The sequence below is a fragment of the Ovis aries genome, chromosome 15, assembly GCF_016772045.2.
Source record: "Ovis aries strain OAR_USU_Benz2616 breed Rambouillet chromosome 15, ARS-UI_Ramb_v3.0, whole genome shotgun sequence".
Taxonomy (NCBI): Eukaryota; Metazoa; Chordata; class Mammalia; order Artiodactyla; family Bovidae; genus Ovis; species Ovis aries.
This window is the reverse complement of record NC_056068.1, coordinates 73167704-73191079: the sequence shown is the minus strand read 5'-3', so window position 1 is coordinate 73191079 and position 23376 is coordinate 73167704. Positions and strand designations below refer to the sequence as shown.

The 23376-nt window shown below is 44.9% G+C and overlaps 1 protein-coding gene across 4 annotated transcripts in view; it reads right to left on the bottom strand.

The window, feature by feature from the left end:
• Window positions 1–23376, bottom strand: part of EXT2 (exostosin glycosyltransferase 2) — a 141787-nt gene that overhangs the window by 68667 nt on the left and 49744 nt on the right. For 3 of the 4 annotated variants that reach the window (XM_042233378.1, XM_027979639.2, XM_027979641.2), the window contains one exon: window positions 9526–9657. The exons of the other annotated variant lie outside the window; for it this stretch is intronic. In XM_042233378.1, coding sequence (XP_042089312.1) covers window positions 9526–9657 — 132 coding nt within the window. The remainder of the gene's footprint in view (window positions 1–9525; window positions 9658–23376) is intronic. 4 annotated transcript variants of the gene reach the window in all.

The following is a 23376-nucleotide window of genomic DNA, read 5'->3' as shown; positions in this document are numbered from 1 at the left end:
CAGGGTGTATCATCATTAGTTTCAGAACACAGCATTTTCCAGGAAGATTAAAAGTTTCACACAAAAGGATCAGTAATTAGAATGACATCTCAGGTTTTTGAGATTAAAACAGGAAGATAAGCGGACAATGAAGCAATGCCTTTGAAATTCTGAAGAAAAGCCACCTCGATCAGAATGTTCTACTAGCCTAAGCACAGCACTGCACACAGCTATTAATCAAGGTGAAAGAGAATAGACGCATTTTCAGACATGCAAAGTGACAGCAAATTTACCCCCCAACAGTCCCTTTTCTGGGAAAGCTACTGGATTAAAAAAACAAAAAGAAAGAGGATGTTAGAACTTGAAAACAAAGAATCCAACAAAGAAGAGAAAAGAAGAGAATTGCGAGAATCATGGTGAACAGAGAATTGAGGCTGACCTCTGTACAGGAGACCTAGAGAGCAATCAATCCACACTGGAGCTGCAGGTGCAGGCCACGGAAGAGAAGGGTGGGAGGGAGGGAAAGAGAGAGGGAAGGAGGCGGGAAAGCCCATAGTTCACTTGCGCTTGACCATTTCACTCTTTCTTTGGAGAATTTCGTAAAAAGCAGTGATAGGAACATGGAAAACTAAGAGAGTGTTTTTGTTTTCTTTTTTTTAAAGGCAGCTATGCATTTACTCCCTGGGGAAAAAAAAAAAAAAAGTCATACAAGAAAGGAAACATAATCATGTTTTACTACTTGGTTCCACTGACACCAACAGTTATACAGTCCTAATAATGCAACAATAAACACTGCTCTAATGAAAAATGACGGCACTGCCCCACTGGTAAGATGAGAGGGAAGAGAAACGTGCAGAGGAAGAGGCAGGAGCAGGAAACGGAGCACTAACTCTACGGAAGTAGGGAGACAATGCCTGTGATAGAGAAATTTAAAAAACAGCACTATCAGCCTTTTATGAGAAGATAGGAAAATAAATATCAGAGGAGAGCTGAGGCAGCTGCCCCTTGGGAACAGGCCTTAATTTTAGTTACAGGCATTATTTTATAATTTGACTTTTTAAACCACACATGTGTTAAGCCATTCTATTTTTTTCTTAAACATGAAATTAAGAAATATAGCTGAGAGATAAAACAGAACCAAAAATCAAGACTCAAACTCCAGCTGGAGCAATGCGGGAATTTTTCTCCTCTGCAGCTGTAATGACCCTCTCATTAGAAAAATTACACTCAAATATTAATTGATAGGTCTATGTAAACAGTATAGGATATGAGAAATAGAATTCATTACCCCTGATGTTGTGATAACCGACAACCCATTTTCCCAGTAACCTCTGCTACTGAACCTCTTAAACTGACTCGCAGGAGAAAGAAAGTGGGCCCTGAAGCAAGGGGAAAGGGAATCGGATGTGCCAGTGAGTGACAGCTGGTGTGTGAAGGATGGCTTTGCCAAAATACCCAAGGTGTCCTCAATTCATCTGCTGCCAGACCAAGCTCCACGGCCTCCGAGAAACTACTCCACTCACTGCCCTCCTCTATGGGACATAAGGAAGCAGTCAGGTATTGACTCATGAATGCCAGCGTCATAAAAGTGAACTCTACAAAAGCCCGGGTGGGTGGGGAAGGTCTGCATCCAGGGAAACTACGTGCGTGGCTTGACCTCAGCCGCCGTTGGAATCGCCATGCATGCATGACTACCCGGTCGCACGAGTCTCCCTCTCCAGGAAGGATGCTCTGATTGACAGGACCCCCTCCACAGCACCCCCTGGGTTTGGCCCTTCCTGTGCCTTACTTACCCTCCCCACCTGGATCTGACCTGTGACCTCGTCTTTCCCACGTTACTATCTGACCATCAGAATTCTTGGCATGGGGCCCCGGGTCAAGCTCCTGGGATCTTCTTGCGTCTCTCGCTCCTCACACCCAACTTGGCTTTCTTTACTCCATGACCTGAGACCTTCAGGCTTGTTTCCGCAGAAGCAAGTACAGCTATGAGACAATTCAATGGCGAAGGCACCTCAAGGAAAGGCCTGGCACTAGGGGCAGGAAGGCGGGCCTTGTGTGCAACTGTGACCCTGTAAATGTGGCGCCTCTAAAAACAAGAGACTCTAAAACACTTAAATTTACTTAAAATTCAAGCTAAAATTTCTGAATTCCATACATACTTCAGCCATATCTGTCTGGGCAGTGGGAGGAAGAAGGGGAGAAAATAAGCCAAAAAGGCCTCCTGGGAGCGGGGGGTGGGCAGGGGAGGTGTTCAAATTCCAGAGACACATTCCACAACCTGGAAGTTAAAGGGCAGGGAGTGGAGTTAAACAGACTCAGGGTTCTGCTCCATGCATCTGAGCTGGCGCTTCTTCGGCCTGCAGAGTGATTTATAGCTTGTTAGTATTTACAGCTGAGTGATATTTTCAGCGGCTTATACAACCACAACCTCTGTGAATGAGGAGGGCTGCTATCTGGACATCTAAGTACCGGTAGCCCTGAGTCCTTGTAGCTGAGACAGATGTGCGCTTAGCCCAGGCTCTGGAAGCTTCTAATCAAGCTCCAGGGGTGCAGAAGAGGCACTGGATGGGGGGAGAGGGAGCGCCTTCTCCAGGCAGTGAGTCAGGACACACACAGTGAACCAATCCCACATCAAAGCACAGCCCCTGGACTAGCTACGTTGACACTACTTGGGAACTGGCTAGAAATGCAAATCCGAGGACCTCACCCAGACCAACACCATCTGAAACTAGGGGTGGAGTGGTAGCAATCTGCGTTTTCACGAGCCTTTCGGGAGCTTCTGACACGTCCTGACGGAACCGCTTCCCCAAGAACTAGGGGCAACAGCAGGCTCTGCTGCACCGAGTCCACAGCTCTGACCCTGCCCTTCACGGGTGAGGACTGCCACCCGAGCAAGTGCTCTTCCACAGTCCTCCCGCCTGCTGAGCCTCCCCCCTCTATCTTCAAAAGCTGGACCCAGGCTTACAGGATGCCTAGGTGCGTGCATATAATCCGCGTCTGAGGCCTGGCTTGCAGCGAAGCCGCCACACCGGCTAGATTTCATAGGAACAAGTTCTTGCGGTCACCCTTATTCTTATGCTGGGTGCAGCAACCCACTGTCAGTCACTTCCCCACTTTTCTCGTCAGTTTGCCAGGTTTTCTGTCAACAGCTACGGGACCCCAGCTGTCCCCTTTTCTGTTGTTCTAGGTCCAGTACAGTCAGTGTTAAAAGAAAAACACCCGGGTTATCTATACTAGTGTTATCTATGACAACAAATCTGAAAAACACTGCCAGAAGGAACTAGGCAAATAAAATTTACCTGCTCGGGTAGCTCAAATGGTAAAGACTCCACCTTAAATGCAGGAGACCTGGGTTTGATCCCCGGGTTGAGAAGATCCCCTGGAGGAGGGTGCGGCAACCCACTCCAGTATTCTCTCCTGGAGAATCCCACGGACAGAGGAGCCTGGCGGGCTGCAGTTCATGGGGTCGCACAGAGGCGGACACGACTGAGTGACTGACACTGCCAAATCACGTTAGGACATGATGACGAGGCGGAGTATAACCCTTCTAATCACGCTGTACAAAAATAACACGGGAAAATATTCCACTCTACGTGATTTTAGGATTATATTACGTTTATTATTTTTTTTTAATGGTCACCAAGAGGATACGGTTTTGTTGGCACAGGCCAGAAATCCAAACACTCACAGCTCTTGGCCCACTCCATATCCGCACATCCTCAATGCTCCTGGGCTTCAGTCTGTGTCCTCCCGATAAGCTCATGTCCCGCAGGCGATCAGAGGTAAGCTGAGGGAGGGTGTCCGAAGAGACCCCCCAGCCACCCAGGCCAGGCCCAGATCCAGACACCAGGCCCGCCAAGGGGGAGACCAGAAATGGCACACGCCTGAGAAGCAATACAGGCGGGGAGTGTTTGGGGAGATGGTAAAGTTTTGCTGATACTTGCAAAAAAAAAAAAAAAAAAAGCGGGGGTTGGGGGAGAAATGAAAGCCTCAAGAGACCGTAAAATGCAGGCATCCTTGACAAGAGGAGCTAAAAATTTTAATGATTAAGAACAAATGTGTCATCCCTCACAAAGAAACTTGCATTTGGTGAGAAATTCCTTCCAAAGAGAAGATTCGAGACAAAGGGCCCATCTCTCCAGACTGGACCACTCTGCCACTTTAAAGTTGTGCTCCAGAATGACCTACTCAAACGTTTTCACCGTCTGAGAGTGTAGCACAAGGCAGATAATGTAATCGGCCCACGTTCCAGTTACAAATGAGGAAGGCAGAGCATCTGGTGATACAGGCTCTGCGTTTCTGCACGGCCGGCCACCACCTCTCTTCCTTCACCATGCACACACAAGCCTTTTCTTTTTTTTAACATTAAACTCAGGCAGTGGCATCTGGCCAAAAAAAGGCTCTCTGCTCTCAGCCCTCCTCTCCAGCTGAGCAAGCTCAGAGCATAGCTGGAGGCCCTGACTGCAGATCTTTGAAAAATCCAGGCCAACCCTTGATTTACTGACTGAGATCCACACCGACTCCCACCTCGGGGTGCCTGATATGGTAAATTTGATGGAATCTAGAGGGGAGACTCCCCTGCAGGCTGGGCTCATAGTAACCACATCGAGGACAGGTTAAGTATTTCTGAAGGGGCGGTGGGGGGAAGTTAACTATAAATAAATCAACACTATTCAGGCTTTCTGTCAGTTGCTTTCACTGAAGAAGCAGAAATGTATAACCTACAGCTTTAAATCAGGGCTCTCATCACCTGAGCTCCTAGAATGTGGTAAACACTAAATTCCCCTTAAGAAAGCAAAATAAATAAATAAAGAATATATTTTCCAGTTGCTTATTCAGATCTATGCTTTTTATACTCATCTTCTTTCCCAAATTGAGTCCAGCATTCTGCTTTGTCCTCAATTAAAATATGCCTATTTCAAAACTATAAAACTTCATATACTATTTTCTCCTAGTCTGTATTCTTACGAAAGACAGAGACCAGAATCTCAACCATTTATCCTCATACACTTTTCTTGGAGCTTTAGATAAAAGTACAGGAAAGCGCCCACTGTCTCCACATTCTCTAGCTGGGTCATGATTATCCCACCTGTATGAATTCTCCCGCAGAGCAACAGATGTGATCTTCTTTGTCTCAGGCTTGTACCATATGCTCAGAAGAGTGGAAATGTTTCAGCCCGGAGGAGGCTCAATGGCTCCCATAAAACTCCGTAAGCCAGTCAAGACATTCTGTGGGTAGAAGGCCTGGGCTCCCGCTTGTTTACGCAACTTGCCCATTACGTGACCTTGGACGAGTCATCAGGCTCTGCGAGCCTCACCAGGTCTGCTTCAGGGGTGAGAGGGAATCTTTCGCTTTTCTCACCTTCCCAATAACATGAAGGTCAAATAAAATAAAGGCTTGTCACATCAGCATGTGAGTGAGCTGTGGATGGTTCACAAATTCCATCCTCCTCAATCCCTCCTTCCTTCTTTATGTATAAAGGGCTTCCTACCTGAATTAAATTGCTCTAGGTATTATAAGGAATACCAAGATAACTCAGAAATTCCCTTAAGAAACTTAAAATTTTATAGGAAACTGTACTTCTATGGATGTTAAATGGCAGGAAAGAAACAGATAATATGCTTTAAGATTTACAAGAAAGAAAGATCACTTTCTATAAGGGGTCCAGGAAAAAATCTCATGGAGAAAGGGGTACGTGGCCAGGGCCTCCGAATAAAATGCCTAAGACCAGAGGTGATGGTGAAGAACAGCGCCCAGTGAACGGAGTAATGGTCACAAGGGCACAGGGAGAGAAAAGCAGAGAGCAAACGCAGGAAGGGCAGCGCTGTGGAGCCAGAAACCTAGTGCTCCCCAAAAGGGACAGAAGGAAATCAGGCTAGAAAGGAGGCCTGGCGCTGGGCTGCCGAAGGCCCTGCTGCCAGACCATGTTTGGACTCCAACGCCACCCTGGCCCGCAACGCCCGTGCACTCGCACTCCCTGTTTGGACAGACAACACCATGCTCCTCACTCTTCCTAAACGCCTTCCCAGTTAGCACGGCCGGTGGTCCCTGGTTTCATTCACATTTGGTGGTGGTTTAGTCGCTGAGTTGTGTCCAACTCTTTGCGACCCTATGGACTATAGTCTGCCAGGATCGTCTGTCCATGGGATGTTCCAGGCAAGAATACCAGACTGGGTTGCCATTTCCTTCTCCAGGGGAACTTCCTGACCCAGGGATCAAACCCAGGTCTCCTGTCTTGCAGGCAGTCTCCAGCACGACAGGCAGATTCTTTACCAACTGAGCCACCAGGAAAGCCCCATCGCTCACATTTATCCTCCCTGATTCTCACATTTATCCTCCACTGATTCTCACCTGGGTTCCTGAAACAGTCTCCTGCCTTTGGCCTTGAGCTCCTACAACAGAATCACCCTCCACACTGATGTCAGAATGACCCAAAATGCAATCTCACCACATGACTCCTGTGGAGGTGCTCCGCTGATCTCCCATCACCCACCGGAAACATTCCAGTACCTCCCTTAAGATGCCAGGGGTTTGGCGATCTGGGCCCTCGGAAGGCTCCACCTTTTGCGTCTCCCTCACAAACCCTTCACTCCTGCCACACTGACCCCCTCAAAGTTCCTGAAGCCGCCATGCTCTCTTGTCCCTCTGACCTCTGAATTTGCTGCTCCTTCTGGATGGAACCAGAAACCCCAAAATTCATCATTCTTGGCCCACCCCCTCCCTGTATCACATCTAACGCTCACTTGCCTGAGTCTCTGTCCTCCAGAGAACCAGAGGTAAGCTGGGGGAGGGGGAAACCTAACTTCCCCCTTTCTCACACAACACCCACCCTTCTCTTTTAACACTTAACAACATTAAATAATGGTCAGTTAACATTGTTCTGGAAGCAGCAGCCAAGGCAATTAGATAAAAGATAACAAAAGGTTCAAGTGTTAGAGAAAAGAATAATTAGCATTTGTAGGTATCACTGTACATCTAGAAGACACAAGAGAATCAACTTGAAAAAAGTCAAACAATTACAGAACTCAGTCTGAGCATTACAAGTTTATATATAAAAGCCAACAATGTCTTCATACAAAAGTAATCAGTTAGGAACTAAAATGTCAGAAAGCATGAATTCCTTTATCAGAGTGTAAGAATGATAAAACACCTAAGAAAAAATTTTGCAAGACTTGTAAAGGACCTGTATAAAGAAAGCTTTAAAATTTTACTAGGAAGACAAATCTTGCTTCCAGATAGCAAGACCTACTGCAATGTAAACTCCCCAGTGGCAATGGATTTTTCTCTGCTTTGTTGACTGACATATCTCAAGTACCAAGAACACTGCCTGGAACAAAACAGGCACTCAGGAAATACCCACTGAACGAATACATGCCAAAAACAATCTAAAAATCAGGGTGACCCATCGCAGTTCAAATAGCATTTATATTTGTATTCTGGGAGCAACGGAGAGAGAGATCAACCTTCTAAGTGAGCAAAAATTCAAGTACTCAGGGTTACTGAAGGCATGGAGAACCAGAATAACCAAAATGTTACTGGTGGAACTATAAACTGCTGTAGTCTTTTGAAAGAGCAATTTGTTAGTATCTATCAACACTCAAGTCCATGGGGTTGAAAAGAGTCAGACAGGGCTGAGCGACTGAACTCACTGATTGACTGATCAACATTTAAAGTGTGCTTATTCTTCTAGTCATGTCCCTGCTGGGATTAATTCTACAGATATATTCACACATTTATGTCCAAACACACCTGAAAGGATGGGTGGATGCAATAATATGCATTCCCCCTATTATTGTTGAAAACAGACCTGCCTGTAAGATAGACCTAAGCGATGGGATCATATACAGCGGTTCAACGCATGATCTTAGCCAAAAGGCCGAGACGTGATTCTAGCGGTCCTTAAAACTGAAGTATCCCTATACAGAATGAAATGGAAGTAACCCCACGATTTAGTTTTAAAGTAAAAAAGGCAAGGTTGAGAATAATATGCATAGTGTGACCCCATCTGTATTCTAAAATTATACAGTACGTCTATACAGGAACAGAAACATTCTGGTAGGTTACCTTTGGCAGTGAAGTCAAGGGAAGAGATGGGCAGAAGGAAATCTTCCCTCAAGGAAAACAGAAAGATGCCTGGTACTGTTTCGCTTGCCTTGACCGTTTTACTTCCTCTCGGGCACTCCCGTTCAGGAGCACCGCCCGCCCTCGCCCGGGGCTCCCTGGGCATTCCACCCGCAGCTCCACTGCAGGACAACTCTTACAACACCCTTCTTTCCGGGCTTCCCAAGTTAGCACTGAGCTCCTCAGAGGGCTGGGCCTGGCTTCCTCTTCTGCTTTCTCAGCACCTGGTAGAGGGCTGGCACACAATAACCCCTTAAGAAAGACGGGAGGAAGAGAGGAGGGAGGGAGGTGGGGAGGGAAAGAGAAGGCTGACCAGATGGCAGCACACAGCACTGTTAAGAGCGGGTAGAGTCAGGAGACAAGGATGGCTGGCCACAGAGAGAAGAGCAATGATTCAGTGGAGAGGAACCTAGCTCTTTCACGTGGAGGGCTCGGGGTCTCGGAGCCAGACAGCAGGTGTGCCCCAGAGCAGAGACTGTGCCCCCCACAGCTTCAGGTACTTGTCCCTCCCAGGCCACAGGTGCCTCATGACTCCTGCAATTAAGGACGAAGCTCTGAGAGCAGCATCTGCCCACCCCATCTTGCTGCTGGAAGGACCAAGGGGTCTCCCCACCCTGAGCAATCCCTAATGCCTCTCTATCATTTTTGCTGATGATGTCCCCTACCACGGGCCTGAATGTTAACTGACATCCATGTAAAGCACTTAGTTAGCATAAAGCACAAGAGGGAGTGCTCAAAATATAAGCCATCACTAAACTGCTTAGAGAATCTTTTCAAGACTTCAGCACTACCATTGCAAAAGCCATCAGGAAGTCTTCCATTTCCAACAAGGCCTCCCAATTTATTTCTGCAATAAACAAACACACTGTCTTCCTAAGCACATTTAGAACAAACTGCTGCTTCAGTATTTGTTACTTTTGTCATCATTTCAAAATTAAACTGGTCCTGCGTGCGTGTGTGCTAAGTCACTTCAGTCGTGTCCTATTCTTTCGTTACCCCAGGGACAGTAGCCTGCCAGGCTCTCTTGTCCACGGGATTCTCCAGGCAAGAATACTGGAGTGGGCTGCCATTTCCTGCTCCAGGGGATCTTTCCAATCCACGGGTCGAGCCCGTGCCTCTTACCTCTTCTGCACTGGCAGGTGGATTCTCCTTGCACCAGAATACGGGAGTGGGCGGCCATGCCCTCTTCCAGGGAATCCTCCCAACCCAGGGACTGAACGTAGGTCTCCCGCACTGCAGGCAGATTCCTTACCATCTGAGCCAACAGGGAAGACCAAAACGGGTCCTACTGGGTCCCACACATTCTAGCACACTCTTATATCTTAGAAAGCTCAAACTTAAATCACCTCTACAAATTTAGTACAGGTTCCATCGTCCTATGAGCTGGCCTGTGCCTGACGCGGCTCACCCCAGCATTTACTCACCACGGCGGGAGGGTCATTCCAGTCTTCATAGGAGATGGCGGCGTACGGGTAGACCCGATCGCTGATGATCTGCAGGGTGGCCAGCGCGATGGCCTCGATTGACTGGAAGTATGCTTCCCAAAACCACCGTGCCTGGGAAGAAAACCACACTGCGTGAGGGAAGAACTAGAGGCTCCATCGCAGGCACCTCTGGGTCGGGGTCATTTCCTTATTCTCAAAGAAGAGCAAGCCCAAGGCAAAAGCCTGCCCGCTGTGCAAGGCAAGCCCATCAGAGTGGGCTTTCATCCAAGGCAGTCAAAACGGGACATGAGCACAGGCACCGCACATGGAATTCAATTTAGATGTAAAAGAAATGACGTGGGGATGAAACGTCAAGTTTACAGTCTTTTTTTTGAATATTACTACTAAAGTGCACATAAAGTACATTCAGCACTCTTATAATTACTATCCAGATATAGAACATTCCAGCACCCCAGGAGAGTCCTCTCTGCTGCACCCCATCAGTATCTCACCTCTCCAAGAGTAATCCCTACTCTGCTTTCTGCTAGCCCACTACGGAATTCCATATTAATGGAACCAAACGGTGTTTACTCTTCTATGTCGGACCTCTTTGGCTGAACACTGTAATATTGAAATTGGATTTCAGTCTCAGGTTATGCTGGCCTCATAAAAGGAGCTGAAAAGTGAGTAGGAAAAGCTCTATTCTTTGAGAAATGTTAGGCGAGTTTGGCATTATTTCTGCCTTGAAAGACTGAGAAGTCATCAAAAAAGCCATCTCAGGTTTTTTGGGGGGTGGGGGAGGGTGAGCAACGATTTTAAATCATGGATTTTCTTTCACAGACGTAAGATTCTGCTTATTTTCATGTCAGTATTGTAGGTGGTATTTTTCAACAAATCTGTTCACTTTAATCTGTTAAATGTTTGGACTAAACGTACATTAATGTCTACTTAATGCCTATAAAATCTGTAGCAATACTTCTCATTTCATTCCGGACATTGATCAGCTGTGTTTTCCCTTCGTACTTGATCAGTCTTACTGATGTTTATCAATTTTATTAATCTTTTCCATTTCATTTTGTTGCTTTTCTTCGGCTCAGCTCAGTCATGTCTGACTCTTTGCGATGCCATGGACTATAGCAGGCAGGCCTCCCTGTCCATCACTGACTCCCGGAACTTACTCAAACTCATGTCCATTGAGTCGGTGATGCCATCCAACCATGTTGTTCTCTTTAATCCCCTTCTCCTCCTGCCTTCAATCTTTCCCAGCATCAGGGTCTTTTCTAATGAGTTGGCTGTTTGCATCAGGTGGACAAAGTATCGGAGTTTCAGCTTCAGTATCAGTCCTTCCAATGAATATTCAGGACTGATTTCCTTTAGGATTGACTGGATTGATCTCCTTGAGAGTCCATAGGACTCTCAAGAGTCTTCTCCAACACCAGAGTTCAAAAGCATCAATTCTTCAGCGCTCAGCTTTCTTCATGGTCCAACTCTCACATCCATACATGATCACTGGAAAAACTGTAGTCTTGCCTAGATGGAACTTTGTTGGCAAAGTAATGTCTCTGCTTTTTAATATGCTGAGTTTGTCACTGCTTTTCTTCCAAGGAGTAAGCGTCTTTTAATTTCATGGCTGTAGTCACCATCTGCAGTGATTTTGGAGCCCAAGAAAATAAAGTCTGTCACTGTTTCCATTGTTTCCCCATCTATTTGCCATGAAGTGATGGGACCGGATGCCATGATTTTAATTTTTTGAATGTTGAGTTTTAAGCCAGCTTTTTCACTCTCCTCTTTCACCTTCATCAAGAGGCTTTTTAGCTCCTCTTCACTTTCTGACATAAGGGTGGTGTCATCTGCATATCTGAGGTTATTGATATTTCTCCTGGCCATCTTGATTCCAGCTTGTGCTTCATCCAGCCCAGCGTTTCTCATGATGTAGTCTGCATATAAGTTAAACAAGCAGGGTGACAAAATACAGCCTTGACGGACTCCTTTCCTATTTGGAACCAGTCCATTGTTCCATGTCCGGTTCTAACTATTGCTTCCTGGTCTGTATACAGATTTCTCATGAGGCAGGCAAGGTGGTCTGGTATTCCCATCTCTTTAAGAATTTTCCAGTTTGCTGTGATCCCCACAGTCAAAGGCTTAGCATAGTCAATGAAGCAGAAGTAGATGTTTTTCTGGAACTCTCTGCAACAGATGTTGGCAATTTGATTTCTGATTCCTCTGCCTTTTCTAAATACAGTTTGAATATCTGTAAGTTCTCGGTTCACATACTGTTCAAGCCCTTCTTGGAGAATTTTGGGCATTGCTTTGCTGGCGTGTGAGATGAGTGCAACTGTGTGGTATCTTACTTACTTACTTAATTCTTCACCTAACTTTTTTTCTATTTTGTTCCTTTCTGCTTTTATTTTTACTTTCTTTGGTTTTGGGGGACTTTAATCCATACTGCATTTAGATTCTTGAGATTGAAGTTTAGATATTTCAACCTTTCTTCTTTGTTAATACATAAATACAAAGCTAAAAATTTACTTCTATGTACTATTTTAAATGCATCCCACATATTTACATATCATTTTCATTATAATTTAGGTAAAAAAAAATAATTTCCATTGTAATACTTTCTTTGGCCCAAAGGGCATTTATTAATAGAAGTATACGGTTTAATTTCCAAACATTTTTGGATTTTATATTTATCTGTTACTGATTTCTACTTTGCACTGTAGTCAGGGAACATACATGTTATTTCAAAACCTTGAAATTTATTTAAACTTGATTTATGGCCTCTGGCACATTGTTTATTTTTGTCAATGATATATGTGCATTTTAAAAAGAGTATTTTGCTGTTGATGAGTGTAATGTTTTACAATTGTCAAGCAGAGTAAATTGATTATTTAGTACGATCTAAATATTCTATACCTTTATTGATTGTTCTCTGCCTGTATGCATGTGTGTATGTGTGTTTATTTCCAAAATTTTTACTTTCAAATTTCTGCCCTTAAAGTTTGTCTAAAGATTATCTCTCATAAAAAGATATAAGTGGATTTTAATATTTTATCCCATTTAAAAATCTTTGGCTTTCAGTTGTACATATAGCCCATTTATACTTAATGTAATTTCTGATACAGTTAAGTGTTTGCTCATTTTATTTGTTCACAGAGGTCCACAGATGTACCTCAGTGTAGCTCTTTGTATTTATCCTACTGAGAACTGTATAGCTTCTCTAATCTGTGACTTTATGTCTCCTGATGCTTTTAGAAAACTCTGTCAGTATTTTTTTAAATGTTGGTTCAATCACACTCTCCTCTTCTACCACTCCAAATACACATGTATGTACATGTTTTCACCATGTCCTGTATGTCTCTTATTCTCTTTTCTATATTTTTCCTCTCTGTGCTTCAATCTGTGTATTTTTCTACTAATATTCCTTCTGGTCCAATAATCCTTTTCCTTTTCCAATAATCCTTCATTCTTTGTGTGTGTAAGTCTATAAATTGCTATTAAACCCATGTACTGAACTGTTAATTTCACTTCTTATATTTTTCATTTCCAGAATTCCACTTGGCTAAGAAGATTTTGTATCTTTGTTGAAATCCTCCTTCTTTACTTCTATATTATTGAGTATTGTTAGTTCCTGACTGATAACTCCAATATCTGAATAAACTTTAAGTCTCTTTCTGCCATCTCTTTTTATTCTTCATTTTGGTCATTTGGTTTCAATTTCTATCTTGCATCTTAATTTATTAGATACCAATATTCTGCATTAAAAATTATGGAGATTCTGGACAATCCAGATTATCTTTCTCTTAAGAATATAACACGTTCTGCTGGCAGGCACAGAGAATGCAGTCAGACCACTTTAATCCTGTCAGCTTCAACTTTGGTCAGGACTAACTTTCAGCTTGCCCTTAGTCTGAAGGTGTGGCCTTCTGGGCCTTCAACTAAAGCCTGGGGTGTTTCCCAGGACCCCTCCATCCTGGCCAGCCCTGAATATGGACCTTTGTCTCATTAGCGCTATATATGGTTGCTGAAATAGCTGCACAGCTCCTTAGGCTCCCAGCTGCCTCTTTCTGCAGGGACTCCAGGAGTCTTGCTCGGATCGCCTGCACCTTAGGAGTTGGCAAAGACCTTAATGGAAGACTGCACACTCATTTTTTGTTTATTTCCCCATGATTCCCTTTCTCTTGAGACTTTTGTCCTTCAAATCCCACATACTCTGGGAACTCCCTAACCCCAACCTGTCAGCCCTATGGGGCTGCTGTTTCCGGTATACCCAGGACTGTGAATTAGAAGTCCTTGGGGGATGGTGTCAGAGTGAACAGGCAGCTCCTCTCAGGGTGCTCCTGTCTCACAGGAATTGTCCCTCAAGTCCTGGCTGCTCTCTGAACAGTTGTTTCATCTATTATAATGAGCTTCTGTACTTCTTTTTCTTTTATTGACAGGAGGGTTACTCCCAAAACAGCCACTCTGTCAGAGTCTTCTGAAAGAAGATAGTTTCTTATCCAAGCAGAGTTTAAACTCGATTCCTAAGGAAAGCAGGATGCTGATGCCGATGACCTCTCCAGCTTCATTCAGCCTACGATCCCACTCAAAATCAGAGGCTGTTTGCGTTTATGCATGGGGGCCGAACATATCCAAGTTTAGCATGAGAAACTGGAAGCATAACCAAAATAGGGAGAGGAAAAAAAGACACTTTCTAGTCTAGACTTACTGACTTTGGGTCGGTTTCCTGGACAAGTCCTCTATTAGTTAAAGCCTTGGATAACTTCTGAGTAATATGACAACTATTGTTTCCACTAACAATAAGGAGAAGGCAAAGCATCACAATGAGAATTTCTCCTATTCAGAGAAAATCAGAAACAGATTTAGCTTCCAGGGGCATCTGACTTAAGCCGTCCTGCGGTTTGCCATCTGGGTACAGCCAGGGGGGCCTCTTGGCTGCTTGCTGCTACTTCATAGATACACTCCACTCACTCCAGTCTCCTTCCTGCTCAGCCACGCTGCTGCTTCCCCTCCCATCGTCCAGCCGAAGCATCTACAGTTCATGAGGCCTAAGAGAACCTACCTTTTCTGTGAAATCTTTACTAAGCACCCCCAACATCAACAATCTTCCCTTACTAAGACATCCCACCCCATTCACAGCCTTTACCTTATGGCTTAGTTCTCTGATGCACCGTTCTAACACTGCTTTACAGGCATTTCAGATGACCACTTTTCTCTCTCCAGCTACACTGTGAATTTCTTGGCTGTGGAAACTGGCTTTTTTTCTCATTAGTATCCTTACAAATGATAGAAAGTTTTGCCTGCTGCAAAGCACTACTGTACCCATGATCTCATTTGCTCTTTATAACCAAGTCTGTCAACTTTTGGGGGTGGGGTGGCAGATACAAATTTCATTTTATATGCGAGAAACTGAGCTATTAAGTGGCAAAGTCACCAATCCAACCCGTGAATCCTAACTCTAAAGTCAGACCTTCTATCTCATTCTAGAATATAAAGAGTACCAGCACAGAGTAAGGAAATGGTCCTCTACCAAGGCACCAAGATGCATGAGCCCACACACAAACACAGCTTAAATATTTACCTCCTTTTCTACCCAAATGGGTTCATCGTCATTTTTTTTTAATTTCAAATCACACCACACTCAAACTCAAGCATTCCAAAGCTTTGCGTTCACATTCAATCACAGTGGAGACAGCAGCATTTGGGATTTACATGAAACAATGACTGGGAACAAATCCACCTAGAATACCAGCCAGAGGCACAAGTGTAGGACAGAGACTCTGATTTAAGATGTCTCAAATCATCTCATCCTGTCCACCAAATTGCAGTTCTCTTGGAAAGGAAGCAAGCCTTGCCAATAATCACAGCTGAAGTGTCTTGGCCTGTGGATAAGTGAACTTCACAGGCTTAATTATTTCTGCAGGACCTCTTTAACACCTTGCAGCATTTAGAAGGCATAATTTACAGCGCCCCCAGGACTCAGCCTAGGCCACTTTTCAGCAGAGAGGAAGGAATTTTCAGCTCTGTTCAATACACGAAAGCACCACCATTCCCATCCAGTGAGCTAAATGCAAACACTCATTTTGTTTTGAGGTTCCCCCCCCCATCAATATGGGCCACACTTATCTCTACCTGAAAACCTGAAATGAGGGATTCTTCCACAAACATGCAGATTCCCCACACGCTCTACTCTATGCATCTACACAGCTGAAAGCTAAGTCATATACGAAAAGGTCATACAACAACCTCCAACAAAGCATTTAACTTTTCCTCATGAAACCGGTATCACAGTAATTTTGTAAAAGTACATTTCAAAGCATGGGAACTACGGTCCTATGACACTTTCAAACATTAGAATCATGAAGCAAAAGGCAAGGAATGGGCCAACTTAAAACTATCTCAAGCAAATACAAACTTCAAACTAAAACTGCTACTGTGGTTTAATTTCTTTGATTTTCAGTAACATAAAGCCAACAGGACTAGCAATAACAAGTGTTTAAAGGAAGCAAGCACAATATGGGAGAAAGAGTCATGGTGATGAATGTCCTGCATGATTTTAAGCAGCTTGCTGCTGCTGTGAAGTTGCTTCGGTCGTGTCCAACTCTTAGCGACCCCATGGACTGCAGCCTACCAGGCTCTTCCGTCCAGGGGATTTTCCAGGCAAGAGTACTGGAGTGGGGTGCCATTGCCTTCTCCATTAAGCAGCTTCAGTTCAGTTCAGTCACTCAGTCATGTCCAACTCTTTGCGACCCCATGAATCACAGCAAGCCAGGCCTCCCTGTCCATCATCAACTCCTGGAGTTCACTCAGACTCACGTCCATTGAGTCCGTGATGTCATCCAGCCATCTCATCCTCTGTTGTCCCCTTCTCCTCCTGCCCCAAATCCCTCCCAGCATCAGAGTGTTTTCCAATGAGTCAACTCTTCGCATGAGGTAGCCAAAGTACTGGAGCTTCAGCTTTAGCATCATTCCTTCCAAAGAAATCCCAGGGCTGATCTCCTTCAGAATGGACTGGTTGGATCTCCTTCCAGTCCAAGGACTCTCAAGAGTCTTCTCCAACATCACAGTTCAAAAGCATCAATTCTTGGGCACTCAGCTTTCTTCACAGTCCAACTCTCACATCCATACATGACCACTGGAAAAACCATAGCCTTGACTAGATGGACCTTTGTTGGCAAAGTAATGTCTCTGCTTTTGAATATGCTATCTAGGTTGGTCATAACTTTTCTTCCAAGGAGTAAGCGTCTTTTGATTTCATGGCTGCAGTCACCATCTGCAGTGATTTTGGAGCCCCCAAAAATAAAGTCTGACACTGTTTCCACTGTTTCCCATCTATTTCCCATGAAGTGATGGGACTGGATGCTATGATCTTCGTTTTCTGAATGTTGAGCTTTAAGCCAACTTTTTCACTCTCCTCTTTCACTTTCATCAAGAGGCTTTTAGTTCCTCTTCACTTTCTGACATAAGAGTGGTGTCATCTACATATCTGAGGTTATTGATATTTCTCCCAGCAATCTTGATTCCAGCTTGTGCTTCATCCAGCCCAGCGTTTCTCATGATGGACTCTGCATAGAAGTTAAATAAGCAGGGTGACAATATACAGCCTTGATGTACTCCTTTTCCTATTTGGAACCAGTCTGTTGTTCCATGTCCAGTTCCAACCGTTGCTTCCTGACCTGCATATAGGTTTCTCAAAAGGCAGGTCAGGGGGTCTGGTATTCCCATCTCTTTCAGAATTTTCCACAGTTTATTGTGATTCACACACTCAAAGGCTTTGGCATAGTCAATAAAGCAGAAATAGAAGGCTCGATAAAGGACAGAAATGGTATGGACCTAACAGAAGCAGAAGATATTAAGAAGAGGTGGCAAGAATACACAGAACTGTACAAAAAAGATCTTCATGACCCAGATAATCACGATGGTGTGATCACTCACCTAGAGCCAGACATCCTGGAATGTGAAGTCAAGTGGGCCTGAGAAAGCATCACTACAAACAAAGCTAGTGGAGGTGATGGAATTCCAGTTGAGCTATTTCAAATCCTGAAAGATGATGCTGTGAAAGCGCTGCACTCAATATGCCAGCAAATTTGGAAAATTCAGCAGTGGCCACAGGACTGGAAAAGGTCAGTTTCGTTCCAATCCCAAAGAAAGGCAATGCCAAAGAATGCTCAAACTATCGCACAATTGCACTCATCTCACATGCTAGTAAAGTAATGCTCAAAATTCTCCAAGCCAGGCTTCAGCAATACATGAACCATGAACTTCCTGATGTTCAAGCTGGTTTTAGAAAAGGCAGAGGAACCAGAGATCAAATTGCCAACATCCGCTGGATCATTGGAAAAAGCAAGAGAGTTAAGCAGCTTAACCCTCTCTATTTTTTGAATCTATGGGATGGACACCACACCACCTTTCTCTTGGAGCTGCAGGTTCTGTGAGATGAGGTTTGTAAAGCTCCTTGCCCCGTGCAGAGCAGATAATCAGAACATCTCCTCCACACCTGCACCCATCCTGCCCCTCGAGGTCACTTACAGTATATACTACATTCCCTGCGATTTGGGGGCGGGGAGGGAGATGGGGGAAGAGGAGAGACAGAAGGGATTCTAAGGTTACACTCCATTCATTTCAATTCTTGAAGCCAGGGAAAGAATCCAACTGGTCAGAGAAGGGAGGTAGGTATAATAAAAATAAATACAAGGATGACAGACCTTAATACTGAAAAATATCTCACCCACTAACATGTCTCTTCTACCTGAATCTCTAAGCTTCCAAGGCAGAGGCCAGCACTTCTCTGCAGACCGTGAGAGTAGGGACACATCTGGTTTTGCTCATCACTGGTCTTGCAGCCCCTAGCACAGCACCTGTCAAGGAGTGGACAGTCAAATGTTTGTTGAAAGAACAAATCCATCTCCCTCACAGGCACCACACGCATCTCACGGAACCCTCCAGATCTTCTAAGCACCAGCCCATGACCTTAAAGGAGGAAAACCGTCATTTCATAAAAAGGATCACCTCTTGCATGCAGAATTTTAAAAGGGAAAAGATGGTGGGGGGAAGGAAGTGGACTTGAGGGGGAAAAAAAAGGAAAACTTGTTTCTAGGTGAAATGGCAAGGCGGAAATGGGATCATGGGTGTCCCTTATATTGTGTGTGTATAGACCACGAGAGAATCAGTAGTTAGAACTATGCCTTGCAAGTCTGACCTGGAAGTGTCCAGGATCTCTAACCATGAAGAAATTACACAGAAGAACCCCAGGACCCCAAAGTAGTCCAAGGGCGACTGCATCCCAAGCACAGTGACGAGTCTCTAACACCCTTTCATCAGCAGCCAGCTGCGCACTGCCCTTTCCAACAGAATCTCCTGAATGTGACCCACACCAACAGACTTCGTTTTAATATATTAAAAGGACATTTCTAATGAAAACTGGCAACGCTGTCCAAACACGTTAACGGTGGATCAGTAGGTACCCCAATATTACTCTACTCCCCCACCCCCACCCACTGGTTGGTCACAAAATAAAATATCTGCCTCTGCTTGGGATCTAGAAAGTCACAAAGAAACCTGGAAACTACGGTAACAATGAGAAAAAGCCACCAGATACATCACCAACACTGTAACTTGCCCTGGGCGCGTGGGAGAGCTGCGGTCAGAAGGCAATCAGGGACACCCAATTTCCAAGAGTGCCATCCAGGAGCCATGGACACTCAACTCCAGCTCGGGAAGAGCAGAGAAGGCAGGGTGGCTGCCATAAAGGCAGTCGCCAAAACCAGCTGACATTTTAACAGATTCTTCAAACTGAGTGTGGGCTAGTAGGGCAGTTTGGGAGTTCTGGACACAAGCAGAATCTGCACTCACTTTCGAGCTCTTTTCTGCTGGATGCTCTCGAGAAAGATGGGGGCAGGGGAAGAAACCAGAAAGATGTTCCTTTCTCGAATCTTTTTTTTTTCATCCAAAGCCAAATCTCTACCTGCTGGGGGGTTAGCAGGAAAAGCCCTCATCCCCAAAGGTGGATGCAGATCCTCGGCTTCTGGGAGAGGAGGAGACAGGCAGCCTGTCCCGTACTGGGAGGGCAGAAACCCTTCCAGCTCCCAGCAGGCCATAGCTATGGCTGGGGTGGAAGTAAAAGCCTCTGCTCCCAGGGGAGGGGTAGGAGACTCCCTCCATCCCCAGACCCCCACAGACAAAGGGCAGACTCCAGCTGCCCCAGGAACACTGAGAAAGCCCTCCACCCCGCCACGGCCCCAGCAAAGAAGCCTGCGAGACTGAGGCCGGACCAGGGGAACGGAACCCTCCTGGCCCACTGCAGGTCTGGCACCACATACAGGCAACAGAAGTCTACCCACCCGCTGACGGGAGCATGGCTCCCTGTGTAGTGCAGGTGGGCAGCGCCTGCTGGAAGCAGAGGGCGGAGCTGGAACTCTGAGAAAAGCCCCAGTATCCTGTGCCCCACACAAGAACGAGGAGACCACTGGCAGCATTTGGAGTCAGTGGTGTTGAAGGTAAGTCCAGCGACAGAAAAACCCAGACCCATTCTTGTTATATGCTAGGTTGAGTCAACCTCCCATGCGAATGGCTCACAGAAGAGGTCTGCCCACTGCTAGACATGACATTTACTTTAGGTCACCTGTTTTTCTAACACAGTCCATCACTCAATTAAATTTTATCAGAAACAAAATATGAAAGAAAACAATCCACTGTCACAACATAAACCCATCAATAGAACTAGGCTGAAAGATGGCCAAGATATTTGGAACTACCAGATGGAGACTTCAAAATAACTATAATTAATATGTTAAAGAATCTAGTGAAGAAGGTGGGCAACCTGCATGAACAGATGGGCTTATTCAGCAGACAGATGAAAACTATCTGTAAACAAAGAGCCAAATGAAAATGCTAGAAATAAAAAGCGTAGTATCACAGAATTTCTTCAGCTGGCTTATCAGCACACTAGACAGAGCAGAGGAAAGAAATGCGGTCGTAAACTTGGAAATAAAAAAGAAATGATCCAAACCGAAATGAAAGAGAAAAAGAGTACAAGAAAATAGTGTCCAAGAACTCTAGAACCACATAGAAGGTCCTAACAGTACCTGGAGCCGGAGTTCCAGAGAGGGGGTTCAGAAACAAGGCAACAGATACATTTAAAGAAATAGTGGCTAAGAGCTTTCACAAATTAATGAAAAACAACAAAACAGACTGAATAAGCACAGAGAACCGAGGCAGATTAAATGAAGCATTTGCCTTCTCCCTCTGGAAGTTTGAGAAACAGCTGCACCGTTCGGGCCGCAGAAGCCTTTCTGCCTCTGAGCAGCAACCTGGGAGATTCCGGGGGATCTGAGGCCAGGAGATTTTCTCTCAGCTCACCGCACTGACAGATCCATTTATCTCAGGTGAAGGGCTGGAAAATATTTCCACGCCTCATGGATTAATTTTTCAAAGCTGTGTCTGAAGGTGAATCTGAAAACTTCCAAAGGGATTCCGAGGCTTTCCAAGCACTAACGTACCACCGGCAGACGAGCTCCTTTTCGTTTCTTTGCTGTGACGAATGGAGCCAGTGAGCATTCCTATGACAGCCCCAGAGCCTCGTACACGGCAAGCTCTGCAGGGTCACACGGGCTCTCTTCCCCGTCACCTTCCCGGGCAGGTGAGGGGCCCGAGCAGGGAGCCAAGTGCCCTTCTTGCTAACCTCACTTCCGGGGTGCGGCTAACCCCACGGCCAGCCTGGAGGCAACGGAGACAGGCATGGACAGCCTCCGCCTGGCAGCTGAAAACACACACAACAGTGAGGTCGAGGGATAATCAGGGTATCCTGATTCCCAGTGGAGATTACTGCCAGACTGGCTTCTTGTTTATTCTTTTGCTGACTCCATTTTTATAAACCAAAGAGTTAACTGCCAACATAGACAGGGAGAGGAAAAAAAACAAAAATCAACAAAAGTCCCTCGGGGCAATTCTCAAGGACTGAAGGTTTTATAAAAATGTACTAGGCCCAAGCTGTCAGTTTTTCTAAAGAAGAAGCTCACTGACATTTGATACTTTTACTCAGTGGTCCAACGAACAATAATAAATAGGGTTTATCTGCTTTAAAATAAGAGATTTCTGAAGCAAAAGAGGTCAACATATCGAGGATTTATCAGCACACCATTTTTTTCTTTACTTAAATCATTTGTTAATTTAATTACATTTAAGTGCCACTGGATCATCGAAAAAGCAAGAGAGTTCCAGAAAAACATCTATTTCTGCTTTATTGATTATGCCAAAGCCTTTGACTGTGGGGATCACAATCAACTGTGGAAAATTCTGAAAGAGATGGGAATACCAGACCCTCTGACCTGCCTCTTAAACCTATATGCAGGTCAGGAAGCAACAGTTAGAACTGGACATGGAACAACAGACTGGCTCCAAATAGGAAAAGGAATACATCAAGGCTGTATATTATCACCCTGCTTATTTAACTTATATGCAGAGACCATCATGAGAAATGCTGGGCTGGATGAAGCACAAGCTGGAATCAAGATTGCCGGGAGAAATATCAATAATCTCAGATACACAGAGGACACCACCCTTATGGCAGAAAGCAATGAAGAACTAAAGAGCCTCTTGATGAAAGTGAAAGAGGAGAGTAAAAAGTTGGCTTAAAGCTCAACATTCAGAAAACAAAGATCATGGCATCCGGTCCCATCACTTCACAGGAAATAGACGGGGAAACAGTAGCTGACTTTATTTTTTGGGGCTCCAAAATCACTGCAGATAGTGACTGCAGCCATGAAATTAAAAGACGATTACTCCTTGGAAGGAAAGTTATGACCAACCTAGATAGCATATTCAAAAGCAGAGACATTAGTCAACAAAGGTCCGTCTTGTCAAGGCTATGGTTTTTCCAGTGGTCATGTATGGATGTGAGAGTTGGACTATAAAGAAAGCTGAGCACCGAAGAATTGATGCTTTTGAACTGTGATGTTGGAGAAGACTTTTGAGAGTCCCTTGGACTGCAAGGAGATCCAACCAGTCCATCCTAAAGGAGATCAGTCCTGGGTGTTCATTGGAAGGACTGATGTTGAAGCTGAAGCTGCAATACTTTGGCCACCTGATGTGAAGAACTGACTCATTAGAAAAGACCCTGATGCTGGGAAAGATTGAGGGAAGGAGGAGAAGGGGACGACAGAGGATGAGATGGTTGGATGGCATCACCAACTCGATGGAGATGAGTTTGAGTAAACTCCAGGAGTTGGTGATGGACAGGGAGGCCTGGTGTGCTGCAGTTCATGGGGTCACAAAGAGTTAGGCACGACTGAGTGACTGAACTGAGCTGAAATGCCTTCCTCCGTAAAACATGAGAGTGCTTTTTTTCACTTCTGTACTCAAAAAGCTACTTCACTCGCCCTCGCCACACCAGCATCCTGCACCGGAACCTGTCCCTAGTGCCCCCGGAAGCTCTTCTCCGGCACCTACCACAGTCTCTCCAGTCCCATTATCTCCATTGCTTGATCCCAGCACCTGAGGCGCTCACACCCACCACTCACTGACCCTTCCATAAAGCCACAGACATCTGTTCGGGTAACAGTGCCAGACTTCACTTTACAATTTTTTGATAAATATAAAAAATGTTTTTATTTACCAGGCCTACTTGTAATCGCTTTCTTTTGAACTTTTCATTTTGAAACAATTTTTGACTTAGAGAATAGTTGCAACAGTAGAACAGAGTTCTGAATACCCTCACTAGCTTCTCCTAACGTTAGTCTCTTTCATCTCCATGGTACAATGATCCAAACTGAGATGTTAGAATTAGGTTAATTCTATTGACTCAGCCAAAGACTTTTGTTTTCTTTTTGGATCTTCCTAGTTTTCTTCTAAGGT